The 24,610-nt window shown below is 34.7% G+C and overlaps 1 protein-coding gene across 1 annotated transcript in view; it reads right to left on the reverse strand.

Moving 5' to 3' along the window:
* Positions 1 to 24,610, reverse strand: part of CSMD3 (CUB and Sushi multiple domains 3) — a 386,198-nt gene that overhangs the window by 217,484 nt on the left and 144,104 nt on the right. Inside the window, exons 6-8 of the mRNA XM_009905784.2 lie at positions 23,122 to 23,234; positions 8,370 to 8,678; positions 820 to 897 (exon numbers count right to left, since the gene is read on the reverse strand). Coding sequence (XP_009904086.2) covers positions 820 to 897; positions 8,370 to 8,678; positions 23,122 to 23,234 — 500 coding nt within the window. The remainder of the gene's footprint in view (positions 1 to 819; positions 898 to 8,369; positions 8,679 to 23,121; positions 23,235 to 24,610) is intronic.

Raw genomic sequence — 24,610 nt, forward strand, 5'->3', positions numbered from 1 at the left:
AGGAGCTTCAATAGCAAGTCCTTTCACTCCTGTGAGGAATAATGAAACATGATACGAGCAGACACAGGCTAAACATTGAGTCCATCTTTATTTTAACCAATTATTTTGCATTTTTATGACGTGGTTCTTGTCCAAAAAGTAATTCTATAAACATGGCATGTTCTTTTGCAGAAGATAGCCTCTTTAATGGATTTAGAGTCACACCTTTTTAATTTGTATTGGGATGTTGCCTGATTCCTCCTTACGAGTTAATCAGGACTGGTCCCCCAAAATGCCAAGCACTTTCAGTTTCTATTTTCTGTAATTGAAATTGAAGGCACTAAGCATCTCCAGAATTTTTAAAACTGCAGTTAATTAGCCAGTTCAAAATGTCAAAGTTAGAGAAGGAAAAAAAATTTCAGAAAGTGACCTTGTGTGTCACATGACAAATGACACTTTTACCCTTGTAAATGAATATAGTCTTCCATTTGCACCACCTTTTGCTGCTAGTACTAATTTCCAATTAAAATATATCTCCTGTTCACAGCTAAGATTTCATCTGACACCTGAGAGGCTGAATATTTCTTTCTTTGCAAATACTGCAATTTTGTTGAGTAATTACTGACAAAATACCATGTCTTTCTACAATGCCAGATTTATAGAAACCTGCCTTTAGAGTAGAACAATATTTAAAAATTCACCATGCAAACAGAAAAAAAAAACAGATTTCAGTCAGTTATATCATCATAAATACATAAATGATTTTGAAAACACACAAACAACACAGCACAAACATCACTCTTGCACTAGAAAAAAGTAACAAAAAAGGAGTACACTCACAGATAGAAAACTTGTTGCTGTTGTCTTTGCCTGGAAACAATTTAAATCCTCTAGATTTAAAATCTATGGCCTTTTTCACTAGTTAAAAAAACAAACAAAAACATGTATCAGGCAATACATTCTAAAATATATGACAAATTTTATCATGGAAGTATATTCAAATTAGAGTAGAAACTACCTAATAAGCTGTGTACCTTTGATGGCAAACCGTGTACAAAACCAAGTACTGAGACCAATTTATACACCTGACAAAAGAAATAAGTAAGATCTGTATCCTAATTTTTCTTTTGTACAACAAAAAAAAATATGGACAGAACTGTTTATTTCCACATATCACATAGTTGTGTCAAATGTTGTCCCACACTCATTGAACCTGGAAAGTTAAAAGAACCATTGTCATGTTTACTCTAAAACTGTTGAACAGTTGAATCTGATCCAGTGTTTCTTTTGTATTAAGAAACAGTAGTGCTTATCCCTTTCTTTGTTCACTAATACAAAGAAAACCAAAAGAAAAAGAAAAAAAAAAAACAACAAAAGAAAAAAACCCTGCAGAATAATATAGCTGTCTACAATGACATTTTTTGAAGAGCTGGGGCTTTTTTGATTCCATTATTCTTTCTAGTGATAAAGAATTTAAAAGAGGAGGGGGGAAAAAAGAGTTGTCCATGATATATCAATAACAGCACACTGAAATCCAATATGCTCAGATCTGAATTCCATAAGAATCTAGAATAACAATTCAGAATAATCCATAATCAATAAGAATGTCCACTGTTGCTTGTAGGACATATTAATCCACACACATTCTGGCAAGGTTTAATCCCTACTAGAAATGCACACACATATTTGGTCTACGTATCTTGTCTGTTACTTAAGATTTGTAAAATTACATTAAAAGCCAGTATTATTTAGCAAAAGACAAAACAGAGGTAACAGTTCAAAAAATTGTATTGTTTTCTTAGACAATCCCTTTCTAAAAGGAAATATCCTCTCAAGATCTGTAGGCATTCAGATTACCTCCCTCTCCCTAAAGTATCTGCACTAGCTGTTTTCAAAATATACCTTAGCTGTGTCCCTAGGATGAGTATGGAATATTTTCTATTTAGGGAAAGTTGGGATTTTTTCATCTCTGTTTAGAGCACAGAGACAAAAAGAAAAAAAAAAATATCTGGATTTTAGAACTAGATTATTAAATTAAGCATATAGGGCTAATTTTCTATTTTAACTAGAGATTTAAATGCAAAAAATTAAACTACTAATAATAATCTACTGTTCTAGTGTTAGTTCTGCAGCTGCTCTTCTTTCTAATTTATGAAGATTTATTTGCAAAGTGTGATATGGAAGGTAGATGGGTCCCACCTCCATCCTTAAGGTCTCAGCTGGCTTATTTCTGTAAAGTCCTTATTTTGGGCTGGCTTTATGCTAAAGGCATGCCATGTGGCCTCAACATCTTTTAGAATTAAAACAACTAATAAAAAAGAGTTTTAAAAACCAAAAGCAAAAAAAAAACCAAAACACCGAAACCCAACTTAACAAAAGGTAAGAGAAAAAAGTAAGAACAGAACAAACCAGAACAAGAAACTTTTTCTTTCAGTCATTATACTCAAGTGCCTTTATAGATTAGAATATTTAAAAAGGATATGGAAGAAGATGTTTTATGTTGGCTACAACCAAACACTGCTGATAAACACAGCAGAGATTAAAGGAACTAGATCTAAGAGAACTTACAGCGAGAAGTTAGACAGTATACCATTAAAGAACTTGTCAACATCTGTTAACTTCTTACAAAATCAATTAATAGAAACCCTTCCAAGAGACATAAATACTGAAGTAGCAAAATACTATTGATTTTATTTTTTTTTTTAATAAAGTAATCATCACCATGCAGAATAGCAGACCAAGATTCAGGATAAAAAAAGCACACTACTAAGAAAGAAAATTTATTGGCTATACATAGGCCATGATGATAAATATTTCTACACTTCCAGTGGAATAGACCATAGTTTCTTCTAAATACATAAAGGCAAAATGTCAGTTTTCTTGTGTATCATAGCTAGTGGTTCAGGGAAATACATTATTTGCAGCACAAAGGACCAATTGCCACCAAATGCTACACTCTTAATTTTTACTATTTTTTTTTAACTCCATACCAGAAGCTTTTCCCTCACAACATATTAATTGAAATTCATAAGCAGCTCTGTTCTCAGTGGAAGACATGGACTCAAGAACTATTACAGCCATACTGGAATAAGAATAATGTCCTCTCATGTGTGAGGTTTCTATGATGCTATTTCTACATTAGTATGAATATAGTAGTATAAATGTAAGCTTTTTCTGGTGTTCTCTGAGCATCAGCATGAAACTGTAGAATCACAGAAGATAGACCTAGCTATTCTTCCAGAACCTTAGTAAAAGATGAGTGGGCTTGAATACATGATCTCAGGTGCTGGGATGGGTGTAAATAACTTGTGTCACTAAAATTGGGACACCTAACCCTAACTTAAGGTAAGATTTCATTAGGGAGATATTGGTCCTTTATTTTCAGAAATCATAACAAATTAAAGAAGGAAGACTGTTTTGGGTTTATTCCCTGCCATGTTTCTACTCATCTTTAAACACCTAAAAGTACTACCTATAGTTTGTATACACAAGAAACTCAATTAGCAAGGTCTAAGATGGAACTGAAAGCAGTTACAAGAGTGTCTTGATGAATACATTAAAGACAATAAGAGATTTTTATAACAAGTTGCATCATTTTGCTAAGGATATTAAATACCACTAGGAAAGCATGAAACCTAAGATCTGTAAAGAATCTTTATCCTATTTTTACTTTTAACTGGGTTTGTATGCTGATTTTTTGAACAGTATCTTCTGAGTACCCTCTGGAACAGTTATAGAAATGTACTTGGTCTAAACATGCCACTAAACTGTCTGCCAGGCTGCATATACATGCACATCTATATGTAAATTAGGCATTATTTTGCACATGTTCAAAACCAGTTTTAACATACACGGGACAGTAAATATTGAAAGTGGATTTCACTTCTCAGTTTCACCTCAGAAAACAGTGAAGTTGTACACATCTGAGCTAGTCCACAATGAGAAACACACACTGTAAGTGCTCAAGCCACCTAATTCACCTTGGATACCTATTTTCTCAGGAGACAAGTTTAAACTTTTATACACTCATTTATCTCAAGAACAATAGTTCAGATGTGATAATGCTACAAGCAGTTAAATATGATCAGACTAGTATGTTCACATATATCTGAACAGTCAAGATCCAGGGAGATAGATTAGTCCAAGAAAAAGTAAGGTACTCCTAAGAAAACATACTGGTGTAGATGGAAGGTAATGGTAAGATTCTTCAGTGCTTTGGTGAATAATATTGCATAAATTAAAACTGATGTGAGCCCAAAGCTTCCTTTATTCCTTACCCTTCAACTCATTTCAGAATCAATCAAAAGAAAACAACTGAAAAGTTAGAAGAAATAAATCAGACTGTTCAGAGACCAAATTTTATCAGTTAAATCTACAATAGAATAAATGGTCAATAGAACACTCATATCATTAATTATGTAGTTGGGCAGACTACAGAAATCTAACTTAAAGATAGGATTTTATAGATTTTGACTATCTGACAAAACCACCTGCCTATTAATATAACGCAGGGAGAGGCTTAAAACTTTCTTTAATATCACCTCAACACATATTGCTTGTAAGTTGATTAACTGTTTTTAATTTATAGATTTAAAAGTGAGCAAGTATGTTTAAATTTTTAATTTTAGGGGGCAGAAATGCTGGTGCACATCTATAAAAATAAATCTGGGATAATCTTGAATGTATTTTTGGTAACATGACCTGATGAAATGGAAACGGTAGCAGTAGAACTGTGTGACAGCAAGATTATGTCCAAAAAACCTGAAAATTGTTTAGATATTTATGTTCAATGTTGCTGAGTTTTTGACTCTTCAAATATATTTTTTTATATATTCATATAAATATACATATATACACATACATATTAATATAAAACATAAGATTACAATCTTATTTTTATTTTAAAGGCCAAATGTTTTCTGCAAATATGCAAGATGGAACTGAACACATTATTGAGGAGGGAAGGATACAAAGTCCTGGTATGGAAGGGTTTCACATAGGTTTTTCTGGACATATGAGTGACTTAACTGTGCACAGTAATAAGACAAGGATCAACAGGTTCAAACTTGAACATAGAAGATTTCACCTCAACATGAGGAGAAACTTCTTTACAGTAACGGTGACGGAGCACTGGAACAGGCTGCCCAGGGAGGTTGTGGAGTCTCTTCCTCCAGAGACTTTCAAAACCCACCTGGATAACATTCCTGTGCAGACTATCCTAAGTGATCCTGCTTTGGCAGGGGGGTTGGACCTGATGATGTCTTGAGGTCTCTTCCAACCTCAGATATACTGTGATATGGAAAACTCAATAGACAGACCAGACTCAGGTACACTTTTCAAGTGGTAAATTTATATGTAAATTGCAACATGCTCAGAAACTTTTGACCAAAATGGTCTGTCTCATGTAGGATAAAGAAAATTCAAACATTTACAGGGAAAGTTTTAGATGTGCAGGGAAAGTAATAAAATATATTCTTAATTCATTTTGATAAAAAGTTTGTATATTTATGTACATTCACATGCACCAAGGCTATGTACACTCATGTACTAATCTAGACAATTGCTACATTTTAATGTCCAGACTAGGTGATACTTTTAAAGAGGCCCTCAGATAAAAGAAGAATCTATGTACATATGTTTTAAGCATGTATATTATAAACAAAACACAGATGTGTGATTTCCCTATTGACCTTAAACTCAATAAGCTCTCAGACACTAGAAACTAGTTTTGAATGTAGAAAAGACTGTTCAGATGACATAATTCTGGCTTCAGAAAAAAAGTATATCCTGATATCTACATGAGACACAAATTTCAAGTTGAAAAATTAACTTCTAAGAGATGGATCATCAATGTATATAGCCATGTGAACAATATCTACTTAAAACACCAAAACCCCACAAACTCAGATGTTTAATTAGGCAACAGCATTTATGTAGAATCTGTCCTGCTTGTCCTGTCCATGTTTTATAAATTTCCAAATGAAGTCTAGGATACATTCAAAATGCTCACAACTAAAACAGCACAATGCTACACAGAACAGGCACTCGGGTTGCATTACTACAACTATACAGAATATTAATCATGGAAATTTGGGCCACTCCGACCTTGTATACTTGGGTGTAGCTCAATGCTGAAACAGCCTCTCTCCTCAGCTGAACCTTTCTCACATTATACCCACTACTACTCAGTTAATGCTGATGGAGAAAAAGATCATAACATCACAGCCATTATTCCAACATTGCACATACAACTTTCCTTACATCACATCTGCAGAGATAGAAGATCATCTGAACAAGCAGATTGCATACTTGACGGTACCTAAATGATTGTATGGGATTGTATAGCATATACATAAAATCCCATGTAACATGCTTTAAAAAAATGTGCAATATCTCTAGAAATAAAAGGGTTTGTGCCCCTTCACAATCTTTGTATTCTCCTGTTCTGACATTTCTTCATGTGCTTCTCATCTTTGACATTTATTTAAAGTCAACTGCAAAGGATTCTCTTTGAAAATGTCTGAAATAAAAATAACTGTTAAAAGAAGTTCTAGAGTGAAAGTTTTTGTCTCAAGATATTTTTTTCTGTCTCAAGCTTGTGAGAACAATGAAAAGTCACTCTTTCCTTTGAATTTGCATTCTCAACATCCTTCTCACCACATTACTATTATTTAGAAATGAAAATCAGTACCATTTGTTTACTTTTCACTGGATCCAGATCTTAAAGAACACAAGGTGACATTAAAAATAGTTGTAGACTCAGAATTACATGATCTTATGCAATAGTTGTATTTGCTGGATTTATGTTATCCTAGAAACAATAACACATTAACTGCTTTCTGAAGAGTCAGAATACATTTGTTTGCAATACAGTCTAGAACTAATTCTAACTTGTGCAGAACAAGCATTTCACTGATTATTCAAGAACTGAGCACCTCCCAATGGAAGATCTTAACTTGCAGCAACTGCCATTTCTAAAGAATGAAATAGGATTCTGATATGCTCTGGGCTTCCATTATTGGGTGTTTATGTGCACATAAATGATGTATGATACTTCCACATCATCTTGGGCATATGCCTGATTATCTTTCCTCTGGAAGCTGATCTATGTGCACACCACAACCACAGCCAAATGCATGGAACTTACTATTCATATACAGATCATTGCCATTTTTTTAAATATACTTCATGTTCATGTGATGCACCTAATTATCCAGAATTTCCAGTGTCTGACAACACAAATGCTCAATATCCAGATATCTTGGGGATCAGGATTTCAAGGGACTGAACAGATTGCCAGCGAGATGTGGTGGTGAGTAAGATAGTGACCAACTCAATTTTTAGCTGATGGCATTTAGGGTACCGAAATTTACATTAAAATTCTCTAAACCTAGTGATTACCCACAAAAAACTTCACTGTGACCAAACACAGTGAATGATGCAGAACTGTCTTCCTGAGCCTTTCTGCACCTTGAAAGCTGGCTTTAGAAGAGATGAATTTTCATCATTTTTTTGGGTAGTACAGCATCAGCTGTAGGTTAAGGACTTCTTAAATAGTCAGAGAATAACAATCAGACTATAGCATGGTGAACCATCTATTTTTCATGCTATTCCATTTTCTGCTTTTCACATGAGCTGATCATACTTTCTCTATCCCACTCCAGCCCCTTTCAATCCTAAATTCTATGGAAGATTAATACTTCACATTACAGATATTGCATTATTGTACTGAATTACTGCACTGTCTTACTAATTACTGCACTAATATACTGCATTATTAGAACACGTAATAAATCTGTGCTTCTTGATATTCCAGTATTTTAAACATAATGTGATGGTAGACAACAAAAAAACAAAAGTGCTTAATGCATTTTGATAGAGTAAAAATGTACAGATGTTTTGAAAAGCCAAAATGCTGCTGAAGATTTAAGCAGATGGAAAGTTATTATAATCACATCACTGATTCTTTTAGAACAAAGTAGCTATTTATAAAGTGTATTTTTAATGCATGTAGCTAAGCACACATACAGAACAAATAAATATTTTAATTACAACTCTCTAAATTTTCATCAGATCTTATTTACTCTATCTTGGCTGTGAATATAAAGACATAAGCTGTAAAGTAACATTAAAAAAAAATACTTATCTTTCTCTTTTGTCTTTTTGTAAATCAAATTAATTTAAATTACTACGACAATGTCATTATTCATTTCATTTTTTCCATTTGCCTGTCCCCCTAGAACTCAATTTAAACCAAATTTTTAATCCCTTTCCCATTTGGTTCAATCACATTTCTAAATTTCCTTGACCTTTCACTACTAATTTATACAAAATATTTATTTATTTTTTTTCTGTAACTACATGGGCACAAGTAAAATAATATCCAATACCTCTATGAGTAACAACTGCAAGTTCTTTAGTTCTTTCTATCTGCTCATCATTTCCTGGTCGTCTTCTTGTGCTTTGTAAATTTTCTTGCTGAAGGGAGAGTGCTTCCTTGGAAGTGGCCGACTCCCAAATGGATTTTCTTACATTCATAGCTTGCACTTGTTGCTCTTCAGGAGGTTGTCTATAGGTGGTCACTGCACTGGATACAGCAACATCAGCAGATGTACTAGCAACAGTAATAGCACCAGTAGTGTCCGCAATACGCTCCTCTAACTCACCAGTGGAGGCAGTTTTGATCAAAGTGGAAGAACCTGTGGGACACACAGTAGCACTGGATGCTAACTTTTTCTTTGGAATTGTGTTTTCCTGGTCAACCTAAGAGATTAAATTTCCCTCTGTTTAACACAGTAAAGACAGCTGGCATAAAATAGGAAAGTTGATAGGCTTTATTTAAAAACTGGAAGTAATCAGAACATGTTTTAATGCTAGCAAACACTTTGCAATTGTAGTGACAGTACACATTTAGTTTTAAATGTCCTCAAAAACTTTTGTGCCAGTCAGAACAAGCAGCACATAATTTCCACCCCAGTAAATTCAGTCCTGAAATCAGCATGGCTAAAGCAAAATATACAGCTATATCATTAAAAGGACCTCATGTGCAGAAAAGTGATAACCACCCTTTTGAGGAGTGAAACAGCAGCAATGTATAGCAACCCAGGCAGTAGATGAAGCTTCTGTACTCCAACTGCCAATAACACTGCCAAACACATTCATACATTTTATTCTTTTCCTCAGAGCTTGAGAGGGCACTAAGTGTCTTTTAGAGCTGATACAAAGCCAAGGGTAGATGGGACGTAAAATATATGCATTTAAATAAAATATCTAAGCATAATTATCTATGCTTGATATTGGATAAATACTGCATCCATAATTCTTTTTTGTTCACTGATTACTGTAATAGGCCACATTATTTTACTCAAAAGACCTACCCACAATTTTTTTTTGCTGAGTAAAGTTCATGAAAGGAAAAAAAGAAAAATCACTTGCTTTAAAGATTATATAGTGAAAAGCAATGTACTGCTTTGACACAGAGACAACTTTAAAGCAAAACACCTAACTTCTTAGGCCTCCATATCCAATTACACTGGAAAAAAAAAAAAAGATGATGAGTAAAAGGTAAACAACTTGGTGTGATTTACATAGAAGATGTTAATACAAAATTCATTTTGTATAAACAATCTGGTATTAGCTACTGCACAGAATACATGCATTCATTTTTGCCTAAATATCATTTGTAACCTGTAAAAGTATGTAATTTCTAGTCTTAGTGTTCTATTAAAACAGACTGAGACCAAGTGGAGTGCCTATGTTTTATGGACAATCTAACATACTCTCCCTTTCAGCCATCTGCAGTCAAAGCTGACCTTTCAACTTGTCAGAGATATACTCTTAAAAATGTTAATTTTATGCCTGATACAAAAAATCCCCCCAAACCCTCAGATAATCATTTTCCATAACCTTTTTTTAGAAAAAGATGAACTTGCAACAACAACAAAAAAATGGTACAGGAAGAAAGGGAGGTTGATTTCTGCTATTTAGATAAAGGTTAAACCAACAATTTACAGTCAACTGAACCAACTCAGCAGGAGGTAATCACTCGAACTCACAATCAGAACTGAAAAAAAAAATAAAAATTGAAACTTGTGGAATTGCCAGGATGTACTATGGGAGGAAGCAATAAGGATGTGGAGTCAAGGACAAGTAATTTTTGCTTGGGCACAGATTCACCAAGAAAGTGAACCTGACCAGCCCATGTTAAAGCAATCTGAGACCTATTGGACTGGACAACCATTTCTCTAAGTGTGTCCTGGTGGATATAGAATAAATTAAAGTCAATAAAACTGATGACCTTTCACATGTGAAATTAGATTGCTTAGGTGAGGTAAGGTTTTGACTGATATTTACATGGAAAAATTTTCAAGTATGTAGAAAGTAGAAGGACATTGAGCTAATAATCTAGGGAGCTATTCAGTTTGGAAAACAGATCTGAATGAACCAGTACTCAAAACTGTCGTGACTACTAAGACCTTGTGTAATGCAAACATATGGAAGACCCATAAGCCTTTCTATTTATACGGGAGTGGAGGTTGCTCCTGATTCTAAGATCATTTTTAGTAAAGGAAAAAGGCAAGAGCCTTTGACATTTGCCTGAGACAAAACTCCAAAAATAGATTATGAATCTGTTCTAGATGCATACACTTTGCATATGCAATATGCTACAAGCACACAGAGGGTTCCTGTTGTAAATATGATAGCAAAGGAAATTTACCCCGATAAACTTGTAGTGAAAGTTCCTATTTAATTTAATCTCGTGGACTTACTTTCAACAAATAATCCCTGAGGGAATAAAATAAAATAAAATAAAATAAAATAAAATAAAATAAAATAAAATAAGTTAGAAAAAGGTATCTAGTACAGTGAAAGTTGCTTTTATTGATTTATTTTAAGTGATTTTTTTTTTCTTTCTTCCTATTTAGAAGACTATGACTTGGGAAAACATCCCTTCCTATCAGGGCATGCTAGAAAAAAGTATCTTCTCTCTACAATCAGTACAGAAATCTAAAATGTATTCATGGAACTTGCAAGTAATGTGCACTACTAAATTTAAATTTAATGGCTTTTAGAAACTACAAGCCTGAAAAAAAAATATATTCAGAGTAATTTGTATGTGTTGGGAAGCAGAATCAGAAAAGTACAATTCTTGTTATAGTTCTTAATTTGAATCTCTACACACTTTAGAAAGAAATTGTTTTGTTGACACAAATTAATTGCAGACAAGACAACCTGAGGTTCATGTTCATTTTAGAAACCTGAGCTTTGTGCTATGCTATCAGGTTATGTTCAGTCCCAGATTAAGATGCCTCCTATTAAACCAGAATTGTTTTTGTCTTCCAGCTCCATGAGCTTCCATCCAGAATACCAGTGATTAGTCAACATTCATTAACATATGATTTAAGATTTATTAGGTTTTTTTTCTTTTTTTCATAAAATAAGCATGACCAATATTTAATTGTCATAACTGAGAAATATGGTTTTCAGATAGTAACCACTGATTGGATTGAAGCAAACTATTCCCAGTGCAATGCCATTTTAAAATAAACATTCGACATGAAGTATCTTACTCTAATTTCTGTTACTGCAAGACAGACACTATAATTCCACAGAAAAAGCACAGTCAGTAAAATTTGATTGGCCACTAGTAAAGGTCTGAAATGCAGCTAAAGATGGTCAGTTTCCCTAAGCAATTTCTTTAAATGCATGAGAGTTGCTCTTTACATCTTGTTTCAAAATTGTCATTTGTTTCTCATCCCCACACCATGCCCCACTATAAAAAGTTTTTCTGTCTTTTCAGTAACACCCAGGCAGTTGAAAACTGCTATCAGCTTTTCTCTCTTCTCCAGGATGAAAAAGCCTTGATGCCTCAGCATCTAGGACAAGTTTTTCATCCCCCCAGCCATCTTAGTTGCCCTCCATTGAACTTGTGTCTGAAAAGAAACCACCTTTACTGGCCTGGAGCCTAAAACTTTCATTCTTCCAGACACAGTCACAGGAACATTGAATAAAGGACAATAATCCTCTCCTTTGATCTATGGGCTCTCTCTACTTCTTACTGGGCTCTAGGTAGAGTATGGCCCATTTATGACTATCCTCTAAATTTGCATTTTTTAAACTTGGGCAGTAGAAGAAGAGAAGAAAACTGGCAAAGTGTGCAGGAGACCAAATAAATGGGATCTCAGGCTACTCTTCAAAGTTATTCTAATTCATCATAATTAATTTTGCTTTCTTCTGTTTTTACATTGTCCACAATTATTAGAGAATCACAGAATCAACAATGTTGATCATCAAGTCCAACCAATTACCTAGTACCTAACACCTCATGACTAACTAAACCATGGCTTTGAGTGCCATGTCAAATCCCCTCTTGAACATCTCCAGGGATGGTGACTCCACCACCACCCTGGGCAGCACATTCCAATGGCTAACAACTCTCTCTGGAAAGAACTTTCTCCTCACCTCGAGCCTAAAGTTCCCCTGGCACAGCCTGAGACTGTGTCATCTTGTTCTTTTGCTGGCTGCCTGGGAGAAGTGACTAACCCCCACCTGGCTACAACCTTCTTTCAGGTAGTTGTAGACAGCAATAAGGTCTCCCCTGAGCCTCCTCTTTTCCAGGCTAAAAAAACCCATTTCCCTTAGGCTCTCCTCACAGGGCTTGTGCTGAAGACCTCTCCCCAGCCTTGTTGTCCTTCTCTGGACATGTTCATGTGTCACAATGTCCTTCTTAAATTGAGGAGCCCAGAAATGGACATAACACTTAAGGTCTGGTCTAACCAGTGCTGAGTACAGGGACAGAATGACTTCCCTGCCTGTGCTGGCCACATTATTTCTGATACAGGCTAGAACTTAATTCTTTTTTTCCTTTTTGGAACTAGAAGGCAACTCTTTCCATTAGTCATCTTCTTTCAAAAGTTTTTTTCCTCTCTTTTTCAAACTCTCCTTTGTTATTTCTTCTCTTTTCATATTTTCTATTAATTTTAAATATAAACCTACTCCAGCAGTAAAGCATACCAGAACAATCTGAAAGTAACAATTTGGCATTGGCCAGAAATTTTTAGGGATGCAGGAGATAAAGACATATGTTATCTTTAATTAAATGCAAATTAATGTATCTCTGGTTTCCCAGATGTTCCTCTCAGTGAACTTATAATCAACTGATTTTTTGGTTTGTTTTTTTTTTTAAGTAGATACTGAAAATATGGTAAACTTATGTATCTTAATTTTTTGAAACTGATTAACATCTGAATCTCTATCTAGACAGAAGCAGTCTTCTAGTTTTCGATACCACAGAAATGCCAAATACCTTAGCAAGATATCTCACCTCTACTGAACTCAAAACATAGGGAATAAAGTGGTAGATTTCTTTTCCATATATCTATCCAAATAACAGATTTCATTCCAGTGACACATGTTTAACAACATGAAAATGAGCAACACAGGCACACATGTGGATGCTCTTTTCCTCTGGTTTAACTTCAATTAAAAAATATTTTGAAAGACCTATTACTTTTAATTAAAACAAAACACACAAAAAACCCAGAAACAAACCCAAACTTTTACACAAATGAATGCTTGTAAATGAGAAAGTAGTGACCTGAAACACGTAAGAATTGTTTTCATATGATCATTGATTACATCGATGAAGTCACACTTTTCTTTCCAAAGAGATGTGCATCGGTGCAAGATGTATCTGTGGAATTCACCATAAGCATATAAAAAAACCCACCCACTTTTAATCAGAATAATAAGAGATTATTAACTTTATATAAATTGTGTTCCCTTAGGTCATAAAAAGATTCTGTATCCAACATGTTACTGTACAAGTGCTTTGCAACCCAGAAAATTTCAGATCTGAATTAGTATTTCTATGTATCTTATATCACTATGCAAGTTCTGATCAAAGACAGTTGGGACTCTGAGGGTTCTAATGGGTCTAAGCAGCACTGGCCAGTATCCCCTGGGCCTCCCCTCACCCTTGTCTATGGGTGCAGGTCCTGCAGTTTGGAGTCATCAGTTGCTGCTTCAGCAACAACACAGAAGTGTTGAACTGCAGCCTCCCACAACTCTGCCCTGCCCATCCATGGGGCTAATGTGTCTGCCTGGACTTGTTCTGTTCCTGTTCCCTTTGAGGTGTCTGATGGGTATGCCTCCAGTTGCCCCCCAGCTTTCCCTGCTCCATGAGGCAGTGGCACCAGCACTGGCTGTGATGCACTGCACTGGAAGTATAGATCCCTTTTGGCCTCCAACTCACCCAGGAGCCCTGAGCCCTTGCTGCACTCTGACAATTACTATCTTAATCACTGTGAAAAATACAATGACTATGAACAAAGAAAGCATTACATTTAATAAGATATTCTCTTCTCACTCAGAATAAATAAGTGAAGTTAATGTCTAAACAGAGTAAATGTTAATTATAAATAATGCAAAGGTGAACAATTTATAAATTAAACTTCACCACCTTTCACTGCTGTTTTTATCTGAAAGGTCAAGACAGGCTAAAAAAATACTTTTAAAGAAAGGTCAGATCCTAAGTGAGATGAAAACAAATCTCTGGGAAGGAAGATTCTTCTTTCAGTATAAAATCTGATTCAAAGTCCACTTAGAATTTACCAAGAAAAAGCTATTCCTGCAAATTACATGTTGACAGCATAAAGTAGGCAGTAAGTGAACTTTTAAGCTACAAAGCAGGCATCCAGTGCTAAACAAGAGCTTTGCCTCAAGAAAAGCTTCCCAGTGAGATGCGCCCAGTGATTCATGAGTCAACAGTTTCAAGATGCCTTAAAAATAAATGTGTAAGCATTTAGTTCATGGCAAAAGTATTCTTAAGAGTTACATAGGTATTGCCTTAATGAGGATTTCAGGGAGTTTTTTTCCACAATACAATGACAATAACAAAATACTACTCTTTCAACAGCCAAAATGGTTACTAATATCCAAGTCAGTTACTGCAAGTTTCTTTCCTCAGCAGTATACACTGTATTATATTGTACAAGTGCTCACACAGACATCTTCTATAAGACAAAGTAATACTGACATATCAAATATGACAATTTGATTTACAAAAAGGGCAAATGGGTTTGGATACTTCTTACATTCCTTATCTGACAGAATCTAAAGAGGTCAAACCTGAGACTACTGGTTTCTTAGCATATATGTACACTTCAGACCTTCACAAAGTTGGAATACACCCCTGAAGACTCTCTACTCTAACCTTCACCTACTAAAAGCTGTGTCAACTAAAGCAGGTTGCTCAAAACAGTGCCCACTTCATGTCCAGTTTATATCTCTACAGGAATAGAGACTCCCGCAACTCTCCTGGTAAGCAAAACTAGCATGTAGACTTCAGACAAAAATAAGGAATAAAAGCCAGAAATTGAGATTGAAAAAAACACAAATAGTAGCCCACAGAATCAAGAGGTTGAAATGCAGAAAGTAGAGAGTGCAAGCTCTCTACTTGAGACATTGATATTAATTTGTTGCAACATATTGTGGGATGCTTTCCAGTTCAAACAGTGAGAGTAGAATGACTTAAAGACATTGTGCAGAATTCTTTATATATTTTCATTATTCTAGAAAACTATGAATTAAAGGCTAAGACTGCACTGAACTTAGGTTGTGTCTGAATTTATTTTTCTTTAAAGACTGCATATGAGGAATAGATGTTTTTAAACTCAAACAATGAGTCATGCTACATTTCAAATGAAGATACTTATTCAAGCATACTGATATTAAAGCCAGGATCAGAGATTCAACAAAAAGATACTGCAGAGAACATGAGGTATTTACACATCCTTTCCTCTGAATCTTGCTGAGATTGCAGACATAAGAAAATGACAGGTTAAGAAAATACCTGAAACCAAAATCAATAGACTAAATTTACAGTACTTTAAAGTTCCATCACTGACACAATAAGAAAGAAACGAAAGCAGGAGGCACTGTACAGGCATTAAGAGCTCTTTGAGCCATCATAAAGACTAAAATACAATTATTCTACTGGCTGAATGGCAGCAATGCCCAATTTTGCATCAAGAGCTTATGCAATAATTTATGGGTTTCTGAGGTAAAGAATTTTATTGGGGATAAGAGTCACTAAACTGTCTGTGGTTTTGTTTTGTTTAAATGTTTGTTTGGTTTGGTTTTTTTTTTTCTGGTGGTTTTGTTTGCTTGCTTTTCTTGTTGGGATTCTTATTTATTTACATTATATTTAAAAGTTTAAAATGAATAATATTCCTTTCTTAATATCCCTGAAGAAAAATTAAACAGTAAATGTAAACAAGAACAGTTTCTTTGTGGTTTTGTCCCTGGAAGATTGTTTTTCCACAGTCATGCAACATTCTTTGCAGTATATAAAACTACATAACCACTAAGGATGTTGAATTCTAACAAGCTGAAATAACTATCACTAAAATTTTGCTGGGATTAATACCAGTTTAAAAAAAAAAATAAAATATGCATAAAACAAATTTCATATCTTCTCCTATATAAAGTAATTCACATAGTGCTATGATTTATGTAAGGTTATCTTCAGAAAATTCTTTAAATCCATGCTTGGAGCAGAGTCCTTCATAATTACTTATGAAAACTCATTAGAAAGTACATTATTTGGTTCTGTACATCTGGCTATTGTTTTCTTATGAAAATGACCTATTAAATATTTAGTACATTTTTCTCTTCTACAGAGGAGATAGAATTACCTACAGTCAGTAGTACATAAAACTTTTCTAAACAACAACAAACATGTAGAATAGTAAAGGAAAGAAGTACATTAAAATGCCTAATGTACCTAAAATATAAGAGATTTTTCTTTAGGATAATTGTTAAATTAAGAAGCCTTACCAATAAAATCATTAAAAAATGGTAAAGATCCATATTTATTTCAAAAGCAATTTAAATCTCTCAATTTAAATATTAGCACAGTCTGCCACCTTTTCAATATTTAACATTAGTTCAGTTACAGAATACAGAATTAACCAGGTTGGAAAAGACCTTTGAGATCCTCAAGTCCAACCTAGCATCCAACACCATCTAATCAACTAAACCATGGCACCAAGTGCCTACTGACTTAAAAAAATAAATCATATTTGAAGTGGAAAAAAGTGAATTAAAAGTTTAGAAACAGATCTTTCTGGGTCTGTATACAATATCAGAACTGATTAACTCATTTCCAAAAGCGTTATTAAAACCTAAACTGGGAGAATTCTAAAAAATAAGTTCTTTAAAATGAAGGAGGTTCAATAAAATGCAGCAATTTCTCTCCTCTCTGACTTGACTATGTCATTCTGAGCACTGTCATTGTGTAGGTGTATTGTTGTTAATAAAAGACATCTCAAGAGTGTAAAGGTGAAAAATCATCTTTTCAGAAAGTATAGCTCAGTATAAGATAAAAGAGAGCTAAAAGAACCATGAGTGTGAAAATACACACACACACACAAAATCCTTATGTTATCACACAAGTAAATTTCTTGTTAAGCCTGGAGGGAAAAAACCCAAAAACCTTCTGGGAAGCTCTGGTAATTTTCTTGCATTTTCTGAAAAGAAGATTCCTATTTACTCTATTCATTGCAAAATCAGGGCTGTTTGGACAATATAAGTTCAGGGAGTGAAAAGTCACAAATTTATAATTCTCAGAACTAAATATCTGTCTGAAAAAAAAAATAATCCAAAATAAAATCTATCATCTGTCAAATAAATTACCAATGTAACCAGTAATCTATTTAGTCTGTCCTAAGCAGAAGTAGACACAGCCTTTATTGAAGTAGCAGACTTTTACACAGGTGATCAAGTAATGCAGCACCTTAATTTCTCCCAGGGACTCTCCAGATCATGAGTGTATTGGTAGTAAAAAGTTCTTTCAACAAGCAGTCACATTATGTGGATTAAGACATCTACATTGCTATATCTATAGTTGCACTACCCGTATAAACTACTATATGTATTGCATGTTACATATATATTCTAATAAATGGAAATCTAGTCAGCTTAGTCAGAGAGAGGTGTTGCAATTCATCTTAAAGTACACACCTTGGACGGGATATAAGAGCTGCTTATATGCTGTTTGCTGTCATTTTGGTTGTTCTTCCCTGTCATCTGGTTTCTGTGCCAGAATGGTATGGTCTCGTGTAAATTCTTGTTTGACAACACCATACAGATGGCTTATTTATCTACTCAATCCCTATCATGTGATCAGCTGAAACACCACGACTTGCAGTGACAGTGACTTGCTATGTATGGAGAAGATGAAGTTGAGCATACATAGTTTGGGTGGGTGCAGTTTTGCTCCTTCATAGCATACTGCTTTGCAACACCTTGGCTAGTCTGCCAGAAGAGCCTCTGCACTTCTGCTACTGTCATTACAATATCCTGGATAGCTTAGGCGATTTCATACATCGATGCACATATATTCATGTATAAGTGAACTGTGTCCCACAGCTCCCCAACTTTAAATGGATATTTAGATAGCTATAGGTGTCTAAACTATAGGTTACAATATAGAGATATCTACACTTTGGTGTCTTGGAGCAAAATCTCACTCAGGACTTCATTATGATGGCTGAGAGTTCTGGCAATATACTGCATACTGTTGGCTGCAACAGCTTTTAAGATAAGAATGAATGACAAACTGTTTAAACTGTTAGATGTTTTGGAAAAGTGCTAAAGACAGATTTCCCCCTATGGAAACTCTAGCCGTGATATCCTGAGGCAGCTCAGTACTGTTTACTTTTGTTCTTTACCCGATTGCTAATAGCTTAACACTCTCAAAGCAAAACAAATTTAAAAAAAAAAAATCCAAGAAAAGTCTAAATCCATAAATCATTTCTGAATGAAGATATATTTCTAGTCATATACAAAATGACAGAAGTAATAAGAAAAGAACAATGGAAAAAATCAAGCAGAGAAAAAAACTTTTTAACATCTCTTTTATTCACATTGCATCACACATTGGAAGTGCTGGCATTTATGTAATTTCACCTCTACATAGCTGGCTGTCAAGTATTAAGCAGAGTAACCTCTTTCATGCTTTTCAACATGAGCTTGACAACTAAATTTTATTCTGTTCTGAAAAGCTCGTGGATATATTTCATCTCTTCATCTGTATTTCACTATGAGCAAAGATTCTCAATGGAAGGCAGATCCAATTGTGCAATCAATACATTTGATACAATTCTGTTCATAACTGAAGCATTAGTTTCTACATAGCTTAAACAGAGGTAAAGGAAAGGTGCAAGGAAGCAAAAGCAGTTAAGGAATTCATCTCACAAGTGAAATAAATAGGAAGCACAGCGCTACTCCTGAAACCTTTCAGAGCTTTAAAGGAGGGAGGGAGGAAGAGAGAGAGAAAGGATGTTGGATCTCAAAAGATACCAAAGTTATAGGTTCTTAAAGTAGTTTTTAAGTATCAAAAAATGAAGAATTATTTTCTAAAAGCCCTTTCATAGTCTGGATATGCTTGACAAAGAATACTGAAGTTTGAGTACAGCAGCCTGTAAGACTGGAAGCTGTGAAGCTAACTTAATTCCTTCTGTCCACTTACATAATACGGATTGGTACGTAACTGACGGAGTGCAAAGAGCAACTAACAGAAAGCAAAAGGAAATTTTACAGGAGCTGCAAATGGAGTAATAAAGCACAACCAATTTTAGAAACAGCAAAAAAGGACCATCACTGCCAAGAAACACTGAAGCAGCAGCTTCACAAAGATCCAAAGAAGCTTTGGTTCTACTTCAGCCAACAGTTTCTAATTCAAAAGGAGCATTAACAAAGCAGTAAAGATAGAAAATATCAAAGCAAAGAACTCTGAGTGAACAGAAAAGTGCGGAAACATGGGTGATTGGATAAGCAAGGATAAATGTCTTGGTTATGACACCACAACCTCGATAGGGAAGCATTTTGATTATCTTCTACTTGACATGCATCATTGATTATCATTTACCAATGTGTTTTAAATAATGCATACTTCAACATTTTTTCATTAAAACACCTATTATAGTTTCATGTACCTTGGAAAATGTAATTTCTTCTGTATAAGTGAATTTAAACATTTTCATAGGTGCTTGCAAGGCAAAATGATAATTAATGAAATTAAAAGGATATTTATGGATAGTTATGTAACTCTAGGTCCTTTGTTGATTTTTTTTTCTATCATATGCATCTAGACTTCACATCACATCATTTTTAGTCTTCTCAAATGTCTAGGCCACAGTAGCTTTAAATATTACATTGAAGCTATACTATGTGAGGCTGCTTTGTGAAAAAATAATATTAAAAAAGCCATTTTCATAAATTTAGGAAGACAGCAGGGAGTAAAACTTGGTTATTTCATACCCTAGCTAAGAGTAGCCCCAAAATAGCCTAAAAGTAGTATTTTTCTTTTATTTGAATGCCACAATGAACAAGTTCGTTGGGGTTTTTTGTGGGGTTTTGTTTGTTTGTTTTGTTTTGTTTTTCCCAGATTGTAATTGCCATAAATGGTAGAGGCTTGATAGAGGGGAATGAAGAGGGCACATGTGATTGATGAGAGGTCAGGAGGCTCTGTAATGGACCCACCACAACAGAGCCCATCAGCAGATCTTGTGACATCTCTTTGAGAGAAAGGAACAATGCCAGAGGAGAAGTGTTCCATCCCAGACCTAGTAATAACGTCAAAGGGATCAGAGTCATGGATGAGCCACACTACAGCAGCTTACTCCTCTGAGAGATTGTAGCCCATGATCAACACAAATCAGAGTGGAGGAAACAAGTAAGAAGGAAAGAATAGAAGTGTGGGAAATGAGCATTAAAAGGCATTTCTACACCTTGACTTGAATCTCCTGCACTGTCTGCCACATCACCCAGAGACAAAATGCAATCTGTAGTGGAGTAGAGGAAGGGGAAGAAGAGGCTTCTGAAATGAAATTAGCTCTGTGAAAGGGAAGAAGAAAAGTGTTTTCCCTTAGTGTTTAACTATTTGTCTTTGCTTCCTAAATAAATAATTGCATGTTTTATATTAAGATTGTTTTGCCCAGGGCAATAGTTGAGTGAATTTCTCCATCTTCATTTCAACCCACAAGTTTCCTTAGTCTTGTTCTTCCAGTTTGCAGTCTTGTTCCACTGTGAGGATGAGAGAGTGAGGGGCTGTAGGGGTAATTTGCTTGGGTCAACCACTACCCAAATATAGTAGTACAAAAAGTGTGGATGTGCAAACAAAACCAGCAAGCCAAGGGAATGATTAGGTAAAAACAGTACTGAAGTGCCAAGCAGTGATGAAGTAAGAATGATGCGGTGTTCTGAAGTTCAGAATTAAAAGTCTGTGTTCTTTTAAAGATACAACAGCAGAATAAAGCTAAAGTAGATGAAGTGGTAAGAAATTGCTAATTCTGGTTATAGTACTACTACATACACTCTTCATTAGCCTACCACAGGCAGAAATCACTGCTCCTTATTACCTGACAATGCCGTTTCAATTTTCTACTGTCAAGGTTAATTTCTGATCATACCTGCCTTAGTACCATAGATCATATGCCAGAATTATATACATTCAGCAATATGTCATTAAAAACTGAAGAAGCAAATCACAGTAATAGTAAAACCTTCATAATGTAATTACTATAAACTTAGCTGGTAAAGAGAAAAGATATATAGTAAATTCAATCTCCCATACTTTCCAACTCGCATGTTTTATCTGAGTTACAGGTGAGTTACAATTTGAAACTAAAAACTGTTTTTTCATTAACTATTGCCTCACACTTTCAGCAGGAATGTACATGTGTCACCTGAGACACTTTGTTCTTCTTCTCAGCAGTTCAAAATGAACATCTCAACAATCCCAACTATTTAACATATACTACCAAACTACTTATCACATAGCTTCAGTTGTGAAGGATGTATTCAAGAGTTCCTACTTATATCTTTAAACGACCCCATAAGCTAGCAATTTCACAGTAAACAGTGTGGTTTGCTATACTTGGGATGAAGGATACTATGCAAAAAATTAGTGCTTTTCATAAATAGTTATAGCAGCCCTAGAGCTAAAGTAGGAAGACTCCTTTTACATAAATTAACTAAGAATACACATTCCAGAACATCAGTGGACTCAGGAAATACAAGTAGAAATACACAGTATTTGCCAAAGTAGTAATCAAATCTGTTCTGGCTTTGTATGGAGTATGTTATCTGAAGCAGTTACACAGAGTTGTAAAACGTTTGCTATTACAAAATATCAGTTACATTTAAAACTTAGTCTTAGTCTTTTGTTAGTTGCAATTTTTACATTAGTGGATTAGTTTTACCAGAGCCTGGGAAAATTTATGGAGCTAATATCTTCTATGCTAAATTTCCTATAGAGAATTGTAAAAGAAATTCCTGAGCTAATCTTACTTGGAATACTATGAGTTTTCTTTTCCATCAAATAAGTGGAAAAGCACAAAAACATACAACAGGTAACTGAACCCTGAAGATCCACTGATATATTGTAGATACTGAAAAATACTCTTTACAGTAATGCTTGTGAAAAATACACAGTATTACCATCCACTAATGAAGTTTGGTTTATTAGCACTTCAGCATTAGAATGACCTTATTCAAATTGGTGATTTTCCAAAGCTAATGCTTCAGAAGCTTTCACACATACTCAGTAATGTTAGTTCATAAAAACAGGCGATAAGAATCTTCCAGGTTAATTAAACCCTCAATAGTTCAACGCATTCAGAAATAGGTAATAATTAAATACCACATTAGTAAATAGGAACCCACTCACTGTTTTATAAACATGAGTTAAACAACCATAGGGGCAAACGTGTTTTAATGATGAAAACATGATTTCTGTATCAGTAACTTAATCTCTTTCAGACCATTAGGAATATTTTAGATACTGAGTACTTGCACTGAATAAAGTGGGTCTCCATTGTAATTAATTTTATAACTGTATTTAGATGCATTAAATGAACTAGCCAGGTAACAGGTGCACAACTGAATTTATCATCTATGTAAGTACAAACTATAGTTTTAGGAGGATTTTTTTGTTTTTTTAATGGCCCTTCCCTTTTACTGTACAACTTCAGACACTTTAATAGCAAAAAAAAAAAAAAAAAAAAAAGAAAGAAAGAAATAAAAAAAAAATTCAAAAACCACCACCACCATAAAAAAAAAATTCTTGGAATGTACCTTGGTAGTGAGTACTAAATCCACGATATCGGTGATTGCTGTCTGTTACAAAATGTAGTCTGAGCCAGTTTTTGTTGCTGATAACTGGAGGAGGTATATTCATTCCAGAGAGCCTGAATTAAAACAAACAAAAATTATTAGAAGAATTCAGTAATCATCAGAGCTGAAGATCAGTAGATTTTCATAAAAGTTTAGGAAGTTCTTGTATGAAAACCTATTTTTTACAATTGATTTGTTGGCACATTCTCTGTGTGACTTTTGATTTATCAATGAATAGTATGTTATGACAAGTATTAACAGACAAGGTTGTCCACTCTGCACAGCCATGTCATGGGATACAAAGCAACACTAACCCAGAAACCATACAGTCAGGTAACTGATAAGGCATACCACTATCATGACAAAAGTTCATGACACTCAGGCTAGAAAGCATTTGTTTATCCAGGCCACATCCAGTTTTCAACAGTTTAATCGCTTCACAGTTTGGTGGCCAAATGGCACAAGAACATTTGCAGATGCTGAAAAGGGTTGATGAGCTTATTTTAAAAATCAGTTTATTCATTCTTTCAAAGGCAAAACTCAGGACATCTTATTCAGGTGTCAACTTATGCAAGACTGACCAAAATATCAATCTCAGGGTAGCGATGCTGTTGTGCTCAACAAGCATGCTCAAAATACTGTAACAAACAATAGTTTGTTTTTTTTCTTCCTATGCTTTAAATTACAGATGAGATTAAAAATCAAGAAAAAAAAAAAAATCAGCATGGAAAAAGTTCATGTTAAAAGTCAGAGGTTCCCTTGCCTTGGAAGGCAGCTATTTCTTGTTCATCCTGTACTCACCACTCATTTTTCTCATTATTTCATTAGTGTGTAAACAGTTCCAAGATCAGGATGTAGCTCTGATTGCCTAACATTATTATAGCCTTACCTTGAAATTGTGCCAGAAGTGGATGGGCAAGGGACCTTCATAACAACAAAAAAAATTGCTTCCATTCTAAGGGTAAACCAATTTCTTTTGGGGGTCAGCCCCAAGGAATGTGCCACACTCCACCAATCACATTTTCAGTTGCTTTAATGTTGTTGGCAAAAAAGGTTGAGGAACCTCTAATGTCAGCTTTATTCATAGAGTCACTTTACCTTATTAAAAGCAAACCACCTCATTGCTAAAATAAGTTGCTAATAAGCCCATGTAGGTGTTAATTTGTGAGGAAAACTTTTGAAAGAATAACAATTCAGAGAGCATTATTTTCCAACCACACCACCTGGAAACTGAATATTTAAGACCACTTTCCACATTTCTGAGTGCTACCACCATTTTTCCCTGAGGCAATGAAAGCATTCTTGACTGGCACCACAGGATGTTAAAGCTCCTGAACGTACTTGCTTTAGAATGTTTTTATACTATGGAAACACAATAGCTTATTTTATTCAGTTGGAGAACGTGAATTCTAACTTTAAGGGTAAGAAATATGCTCAAAATCCTAGATCC

This window comes from Dryobates pubescens, chromosome 14 (genome assembly GCF_014839835.1).
Source record: "Dryobates pubescens isolate bDryPub1 chromosome 14, bDryPub1.pri, whole genome shotgun sequence".
Classification (NCBI taxonomy): Eukaryota; Metazoa; Chordata; class Aves; order Piciformes; family Picidae; genus Dryobates; species Dryobates pubescens.